Below are 8,922 nucleotides of genomic sequence, written 5' to 3' on the forward strand. Positions count from 1 at the left end.
CGACAGTCCACCGCCTGCTAAAGAAGCACAGCGACGAACGCGGCACCGGCGACGCATGGCAGGCTGGTCATGACGCAGTTATAGGGTGTTGTGTGCCGTCGGAGTGACTCTCTGTGTGTCAGGGATAGTCAGGGCTGTCCATCAGAGCTCCAGTAAGCTCGGAGACCCCCCATTAGCGCGGCTTGACCTCTTTGAGTCACTGCCTTCCCGGCGGTTTGGCTGTAGAGCCTCTACAACAAACTCTACAGCAAAATCGCGCTCTACATCGCTCTACAACGCACGCGCCTCGTCACGCGGCGGATGTAGAGCTCTACAGCTCTACAGCGCTCCAGAGCGCTCTACAGCTCTACAGCTCTACAGCGCTCTACACTCTACATCCTCTACACCCTCCCTCAGGCACTGCCGTCCAGTCGGCGAAGGGACGGCTGCTGCGCAAAGTGATCAGTTCTAATGAATGTACCGGGGCCCGACGGATAGATGAATCCGGGGCACCCTCCGCTCGAATCCCTGGCCGGGGGTTCGAGGTGGCCCCCACCCTGGGGCCTCCCATCAAAGGGACTGCTGCAGAAGACGCCCAATCTTGCACAAGTGCAAGAACCATACGTCTCTCTCCGTTTGTCTCCGTTTCTCCTCCTTGCCTCGCGCGCCTCTTTTGCGGCCTCATCCCTAGCTGCCTTGCACGCTCTGAGAACGCACTTCTCGTAAAAGAAAGAAAGAAAACAGACAACCCAAGGGAGGGATGGGCACTTCTCGTGGCGGTGTCGTCCGATTTGGTAAAATTGTTTTCTTGTAAAATTCTTTTGCCTCGCGCGCCCGGGTATTGCAAAAGCGGCCAGGCGATCCGACATCCGACTCACGCGATGCCAGCTAGGCGTCGAAGATTCCTGAAGCTGTCATACGCCCTGACGCTCGCTGCCGGTGCGCTTGCACTCATCCTGGCGCTCGTTGCCACCGAGGCGCTGCTGCTGCCGAATGCCAGCGCCCGGCACCAGTCGCTGCTGCCTGTCGCCTCTGCCGCACCTGTCCCTGCCGCACGCAGCATTTCGGCGGCGGCGGCGGAGGCGGCGGCGGGCGCCTTCGCCCTGCTCTCGCGTGCTGACAGCGACAGCCTGCCCGCCCGGCCTCCGTCGCTCAGCTTTGAGGCGCGGGCGGCGCCAAACATCTCTGTGGTGGTTCCGTGCTACGGGCATGTGCCGTACCTCGAGCAGACGCTAATGTCGGTGGTGACCCAGCGGTACCCTCCCGCCGAGATCCTGGTCCTCGACGACGGCTCGGAGGAGCGCTGCGGCGACGCCGCAGCGGCAATGCTCCGCAGGCCGGCGCTCGCGCGGCCGCGCCGCAGGCAAGTGCTGACGCTGGTGGGGTGGTGGGGGTGGAGCAGCGCGGACCTGGCTCGCTTCGAGGACGAGGTGGTGGTGACGCCGAACCGCGGCGTCGCCCACGCGCGCAACGCCGGCATCCGCCGCGCACGCGGCGAGCGGACCACTGCGTCCCTGCGGCGACTGTTCCCCACAGTCCTCCCTGAGCCTTCTCTGAGTGTCCTGCAGGCGACTGGATCATGTGCCTCGACGGCGACGACACCGTCTCGGACAGCTACCTCATGCGCGCGATGGAACAGGTCACCACACACACACACACACACACACACACACACACACACACACACACACACACACACACACACACACACACACACACACACACACACACACACACGCACGCACACACACACACACGCACACACGCACGCACGCACGCACACACACGCACACACACACACACACGCACACACACACACACGCACACACACACTCACGCACACACGCACGCACGCACGCACGCCACGCACGCCACGCACGCACGTGCACCGACACCTTCACTTGAAATGCTGCGGCTCCTGTCTCACAGAACAATTCAAGCAGTCCCCAATCAGTCCCCCACCGAGGATTGGATATGATCAGGTCGCGCTAGTGCCGCGCACCAACCTCGTGTATGCCAACCAGCAGTTCTTCGACGGCTCGCGCTGGCAGTGGACGGTGCCGCCCCTCCGCGCCGACAACGCGCTGGTCAACGGCCCGCTCCCGCTGATGACTCTGTGGAGAAAGGAGCGCGGGCTAGATGCCGAGTCCGTGTCCCGCCTCTGGCGTGGGTGCGAGTCCATTCTCCTCGCCCGTCAGCAAGCCACGCACTCGGCTGCACTCGCCCAGAGGTCAAGCCCAGAGGTCAAGCCCCCGTGTCCGCGGTGTTTGTACGGCGGATCTTCGGGCTAGCCGCTTGAGGCCTCGTCACTCATCGAGTGAATGGTAGGACCTCTGGCTAGCGACGCCGCACGGCTTCGACGAGGCGCTCCCAAAGGGGCACGAAGACTGGGCCTTCTGGCTGCAGCTCACGGAGCGGCCGCCGCTCGACTCGGTTCTGTGTCCGACAGCTCGCTGCGTCTCTGAGATTAGGCTGCAGCTGACGCGGCTGCCGCTGCTGCCGCACAAGCTGGACGACTTCCTCACCCAGTACCGCTACAAGAAGGACTCCAAGATGCGCACGCGAGAGCGCAACAACCCGGAGGCGCCGCGGCTCCCCCGCCTGCACGAGAGACGCCTCCCGAGACCCTCCCTCGAGCCGTCCTGCAGGTCCCGCGGCTCATGCGCACCCTCTTCGCCGACCTGTGCGCGAACCTTCCGAGAACCTTCCTCCCTCCCCGCCCCGGCCGCTGCCTCCACCACCGCCCCGAGGAACGCCCACCCCGCCGGTCGATACCGCCGCCTCCACTCTGCCCGCCTCCACTCCGCCACCCTCCGACACGTCCACCCACACGTCCGCCGACACATCCACCCACACGTCCGCCTGACATGGCCGCCGACACGTCCACGGCGCGTCCGCAGGTACCCGGTGCGCAAGCTGCTGATCGACCACCACGAGCTGCTCAAGCCAGCCGGCGAGCCGGGCCAGAAGCCGGGCATCACCGAGGCGGTCGTCATGGACGTCTCCGTCTCGCAGCACCTCCACCCCACCCGCCCGGAGCCGCACCTCTGGTCGGGGATGATCCTGCAGGCAAAGGGCGACCTGGCCGGCGCGGCGGCCGCGTACAACGCCTCCGCCGCGCTCGCCGCGCCGTACGATTGGCAGGGCTCCTACCGCCTCTGGCGGGCGCTGCTCCTGCTCGGCGACGGCGCCGCGGCGGCGCGCGAGGAGGCGGCGCTACGCCGGCGGTGGGGCGACGCGCAGATGCGGTGGTACAGCACAGACGCTTATGGTGGCGTACTGCCCGCCGCGTCGGAGTGAGCGGCGCTGCCCGTGTCGTATCCTTGACGTCTTTTACACGAAATACACTCCTGCGATCATTTGGCGATACACGTCTCCTAGCACCACGTCTCCTAGCAACATCACGTGTGACACTTTATGTGCCGTGCAGCGTAATCCGGATCTAGATGAAGCCACGTTTTTGCATCCTAACAGCTGTGAAGAGGCCTGCCGGGATCGACCACCGCCAGCTAAAGCCCAGCTCGTGAAAACAGAAGAAGGAAATCGCCAGCGTCACGAGCAGCGGCGCTGCGAGGTTGAGGAGCCGCTCAGGATGTAGCCTCATCAGCGATCTGTGCGGCGGCACAACCTGCGAGTCCGTAGCGTCGACGCTCTTTGCGTGGCCTAACGCAATGGCCTGGGAGCTTGGCGAGTAGTCCGGAAGTAGACCCGCGCCTCGCCTGTCGCATGAATCGTGTCGTGCGACGGCCGCCTTTGGTTCTAAAATTCTTTCGTGCCAACCTTTGTGAGGACGACGGCGCCTTCTAAAGGTCCGTCGCCGGCCTCTTTTGGTACCTGTGTCGAACCTGTGTGCTGTGCGAGTGGTCTACTCATAGCGGTGGTTGAGACCGATTGCCTCAACTGTCAACCACGTGGTTGACAGAGGCAGCCTCAACCCTCAACCAAGTGGTTGACAGACCCCTTCAACCCCTCAACCACGCGGAATGGCTGTTCACACCCCCCGCGCAAAGGTCTGAACACACATTCTCTGTGACCATGCATGTCGTCTTCTTTAGACGCCTGGATGCTGCATTTGACGCGCCGTTTTTACGAGTACTTGCTTCAGCTACGTGTGTGAATGGGAGGGTGATGCAAAAGCCCGGAGGAGCGCTGACAGCCATCGAAGGCCCCCACGGGGCGGTCCCGGCCGACAGGCCTCTCAGTTCACGCCGGAATCGTGAACCGTGAACCGTGAACCAACTAGCCCCCGCCCCGAGTCTGTGAACCCCGAACCGTGAACCAACTAGCCCCCACCCCGAGTCCGTGAACCGTGATCCGTGAACCGACTGCGAATCAAACTCGATGGAGGCCTACTTGCCGGGCTCATAGTCCTTCTCGTGCTTGCGCATGTACTCCAATGAAGCTTGAAGGCGCGGTTCATGCGGAGAATCACCACCATCGAGTACTCCTCCGCGTTGAGACTGAGGCGGTGACGCGGTGCACCACCTGCTTGGCGCAGAAAGACTCGGCCATGAGGGCGCCGAAAGACTCGCCATCGCCGGGAGGAAGCCAAACCGTGGCTGCTTCTCAAGGTCGCGGTAAATCCGTCCCATGTCCAGGTGAAGCTGGTCGATGAGGTCGTCTTGAGGATCGAAGTCGTACTTGTCGTTGTCCTGTGAACAAGCGCGATATGAGTTCGAAAGTAAAATCCGTAAGTTATCGGCGTCGGACGGTCGGAGGAGCGTGGGCGGCAACTGTATGTTAGGGCTGAGGGTCGACAGACGGCCGGCGGGCAGTAGGCACAGGTAGCTTGGCCTGTACAAGGGTTTCCGGAAACCCAGAGGGAAACCAGAGGGTCCCCAGCACTTTGCGGGTTTCCGGAAGTTTTCAGGGAAACCAGAGGGTGTTTGGTGCTCCATTCTGTTTCTCTCGAGTTTCCCTCGGGAAACTCGCGAGTTTCCCTGAGTCTGAGAGCTGTTCTGGGGCAAAATCTGAGGCAAAATTGAGGAAATCGGCACGATACCGGGTATTTTCCAGGTATAGCCGGGGTTTGTCAGGTATACCCGCAAAATACCCGGTATTTTGCCGATTTGGCCGATTTGGCCCCCCAAAACAGCCTCAGACTCGGCTCAGCCCGGAGAAATGGATGGTTTCCCCGTGGAGTTTCCCCAGGAATCTAGAGGGTGCTGTAGGGAAACTAGCAGGAAACACGGAAGAAACCAGGTAGGGTGCGAGAGGAAACCCTTGTACAGGCCAACAGGTAGCCAATCATCTCGTCTTTTCCTTCGAATTTCTGGGTCTCGCTCTCGGTTCACGGGTGATTCGCGAACTGTGGTTCGCGAACTGTGTCGGTGTGTAAGAGGTGTGAAAGGAAGCTTGGTTCATGAACTAGTTCAGTGGTTCACCCTCGAACCGACCATGAACTCTGAACCGTGAACTCGAACCGAGGCAGGACAAAGGGCGAACCGCGAACCGTGAACGAACCAGGGGGGCAGCGTCGGGCCGAACCGTGAACCGTGAACCGACTAGCACCCGCCCCGAGTCCGTGAACCGCGAACCGTGAACCAACCGTGAACCGCGAACTAGTTCATGAACCGGGTTCACGGTTCACCTCGTGAACTGAGAGGGCTGCCGGCCGACGTCATGGCCGTCTGCGGACGCAGCCCTCCGTCTCCGGAGACATTACCGAACTCAAAACTGCTTATACCAAAGGCAGATACGAGCTCAGCTCAGTGAGATCTAGCAGCACATACCCTCAGTATCCAGAATAGTAAAAGTCTGAAAAAGTCGGTCCGACCGCGCAGAGCGGTCTGGCTCTGTCTGCAGAGCTTCCGTCCGAGCCCTGAGAAATGTCGGAGGCATGTCGGCCCATGTTCGCGATTTTGATGGCGTTGCCCTCATTGCACGTGAAACAGACCGCGCCGGCCACGCACCCTGGTTCCCGGAGGCCAACTCGAACAGGTTACTTTGAGCAATGGCCGCCTTCCATGCTCGATATGCAGCAGGAGCTTAGTTGGGGCGGGGGGCAGTCCCCCTGGCGTCTGATTCTCGTACTGGGGGTGTGGGTGTCTCCCAGTCTCGGAGGACGGAGCACGGAGGGGGGCAAAAAGATAAGAATATCTAATTTTATGCCAGCTACACAAACCCACAGCACCGTCAGCGTGTATTCTGGGCGACGACGGAGAACATGCAACCAATCGAATGCGCCAGTTGCGACGCCGGCTGGGACTGTGGGACCTGCTTGATGCTTGTCGAGAGCTCGGGCTGCCCCTGGACCTCGGCAATCATTCGTGGCTGCAGCGGTGGCACATCGCTCAACTCATTTTGCGACGGTAACGGCAGTTGTGGGACGTCAGACGTCGCCAACAACTGCCGCCTCGGCAAGGACATCTACAAGCGGGTCGAGTGCACCGCCACGCCTCCATCGGCGCCTCCCGCGACCCCGCCGAGCAGCCCACCCTCACCACCCCCACCCATGCCACCGTCCCTGCCCGTCGCGGATGGAGAAGGCGAAGGTGTAAGCTTCCTCTCCGCCGATGCCAATGACGGACAAGCGTGGCTGGTGCCGCTGGTTGCGGGCAGCGTCGCAGTCGCATTGACGCTCTGCCTCTGCTTCCTCTGCTGGCGCTGCTGCGGCCGCCGCCACAAGCGCGCCCCGGGTGCTCTTAGGCCAGTCTTCGACCCCGACCCGGATGATAGCCCCTTCAAATGCCCATAAGCAACATGTCATGCAGACTGAGACCCCTACTACAACCCCGCTCTTCGCGGCTGTTGGCGGCGCGGCATGTCCATGTCCATGTGAGATGTGTGCGAAAAACACACTAAACACGCCTCACACGCACACATCTCCTCTGGGGGGAGGCGAGGGCCCTAGGGGGTACCCATGCGGGGGGGAGATGGGGTCCCCCAGCCCGCCGCAGGCGCCGATGGATTTTTTCTTTTTCGCGCGATTTTTAACTTGTTTTCATGGGAATTCGGCGTACTTGCGGCCATGCTATCACGCCTTGCGACATCCTTTCGGCGCTGCTGACCGTGCCATGCTGCTCAACTGACCGCCTGCATAGCTCGCGGCCTTAGTCTTCGGCATTCAGTGACGACCTGATCGTACGGCCAGTAGGAATGTGTCCTTCCAGCCGCGTGCACGCTTCTGACGCAATGCGCGTCACAAACTGCCTCGGATTGGCTGCTGGCACTCTCGAGGCTATGCCTACACAGCCTCGCGCGCATGGGCAGTCAAGAGGGACCATGCACCTTCTCAGGACAGCGCCGGTGCCTCTCTCTTGGACCGGCAAACGTGGTGGTCTCGTGTCACCAATGTGGGACCAGTGCGGCATCGCGCCATCGACAGCTCTCTGAACTGCGCCTCACCACTGACCGGGAAGGCCGCCAAGTTGGCCAGCACAGGTCGCACATTGTGGCAGCAGTCAGCAGCGCATGTCTGATAGCTAGAGCAGCAGCGTCAGGGTCGCAGGGTCGGATCGTGTCAAGCCTCTCGCCCGGCCGGCCGCGTGCAGACGTCGGCCTGTCTGCTGTCTGGAGTGATCTGTCGGCGGTCAGTACGACCGATCAGGTTGGAGTTTTCTGATGGTTGGAGGGTCTATCTGTATGTACTCCTCGAGATCTCTCCAAATCTGCCCTCTGATCAACCCTCATTCGGGAAGTCGGTGCTAACGGAGACTAACGGAGCCGGAGCCCCGTTTCCGCACTGCTGCGCGGCGCACGGTGCCTCCGGGGGCCCCCGCCTCCCCCCAGAGCACATCTCACAAATGGCAGGCGGCGGCGGCGTCGCACAGGACGAGGCAGACGAAAGCGACGCGACAGAGGAGGAAGCGACAGGAGGGAGAACGATGAGAGTGGGACGACCGCGAGGTGGCATGAAGGTTGCAGCGAGAATCGGCGAGGGACTGCGAAGGGAGATAGAAAGAGGCAGACCGCGACCAAGGCCGAAAAGACTTTTGTTATATTAGTTATTACTTTTGAGAGGGACTCATATTTCTCACTGGTCCCTCAAATTGTCAATGACTCATTTGTTTGTGGAGAGTATTCAGTAGACGCGACGCGATAGAGCATATAGACCGATATCTGGGACACGTTTTTGATATACGCTTTTCGCTTCGCTTTCAACACAGAGCACGGCGCGCGAGTGCCCGCGAGCCCCCCGTTTGAGTATTGCGCTCTCTCTCTCCTGTCTCGGCGCTTTTGATATACACATATATCATATTCGCGGTAGAGCCGTATCTCGAGTTCTCGCGGCAGCCCGTTGGCGTCGCGGGCTCAGCCGACCGGCACGCCGTGCACGTACTGTGCTGGCAGCGGCACTCCGGCCCGCTCGACCAGCGCCCGGTATGCGCGCAGCGGCCCGCTCTCCACGGTGTCGGCGATCGGAGGCACTTCGCGCGGCGGGACGCACGCCGCGTGCCCGTCCGCTGCGGAGAGGCCGAGCCGGCAGCGGGCGCCAAAGAGCGCCCACGCGTCGGCGGCGCCCGGCGGGGGCGGAGGTTCTTGCTCGTCGCCCGCATCGGCTGGCTGCGGCTTGAGGTGGGGCGCGGCGGCACGGTGCAACGCCTGCAGCTGCGCCGCGTGCATCGAGCCGCCGCCGGCCGAAGCGACGGCGCCGGGAAGCGACTTGCGCCGCTCGGCCTCGTCGCGCCGCGCCTCGTCTCGCGCCGCCTCCGCTCTCGCCCGCTTGAGCGCGATCGCCGTCGCCAGCGGCAGAACCGCACGCACCGGAGGAGGGAGCGCCGCCCACGGGCCCGCAGCCGCCCAGTCAGCAGCCTCGCCAAACGGGAGCGGCGCCGCGCCCTCGCTCGCAGCCCGCCGCCCTGCGAGCCAGAGCCAGAGCAGCCGCAACAGCCACTCGCACTCGGGGAGGAGCGCACTGTAGTCGGCGCTAGTGCGCGCGCCGCTCGGCGCGGGAAGCGCGTCCGGCGCGCCGAGCAGCCGCTGCTCGCCGGGCGGCCTGCG

The 8,922-nt window shown here is 62.6% G+C and overlaps 2 protein-coding genes across 2 annotated transcripts; both read left to right on the forward strand.

Annotated features, from left to right (window-relative positions):
• Positions 1 to 818: 818 nt before the first annotated feature.
• On the forward strand, positions 819 to 3,279 carry EMIHUDRAFT_461437 (hypothetical protein; the record flags this gene model as incomplete). Its single annotated transcript, XM_005770764.1, has 6 exons — positions 819 to 1,473; positions 1,548 to 1,618; positions 1,962 to 2,105; positions 2,308 to 2,378; positions 2,451 to 2,627; positions 2,880 to 3,279. The coding sequence occupies exons 1-6, from the start codon at positions 861 to 863 to the stop codon at positions 3,277 to 3,279; spliced, it is 1,476 nt and encodes a 491-aa protein (XP_005770821.1). The 5' UTR covers positions 819 to 860.
• Positions 3,280 to 6,145: 2,866 nt separating this feature from the next.
• On the forward strand, positions 6,146 to 6,759 carry EMIHUDRAFT_350033 (hypothetical protein; the record flags this gene model as incomplete). Its single annotated transcript, XM_005770765.1, is given in 3 exon segments — positions 6,146 to 6,458; positions 6,474 to 6,702; positions 6,715 to 6,759. 2 exon segments carry the CDS (start codon positions 6,146 to 6,148, stop codon positions 6,674 to 6,676), a joined length of 516 nt encoding a protein of 171 aa, XP_005770822.1. The 3' UTR covers positions 6,677 to 6,702; positions 6,715 to 6,759.
• Positions 6,760 to 8,922: the final 2,163 nt, after the last annotated feature.

Source organism: Emiliania huxleyi (assembly GCF_000372725.1).
Source record: "Emiliania huxleyi CCMP1516 unplaced genomic scaffold EMIHUscaffold_4, whole genome shotgun sequence".
NCBI lineage: Eukaryota > Haptophyta > Isochrysidales > Noelaerhabdaceae > Emiliania > Emiliania huxleyi.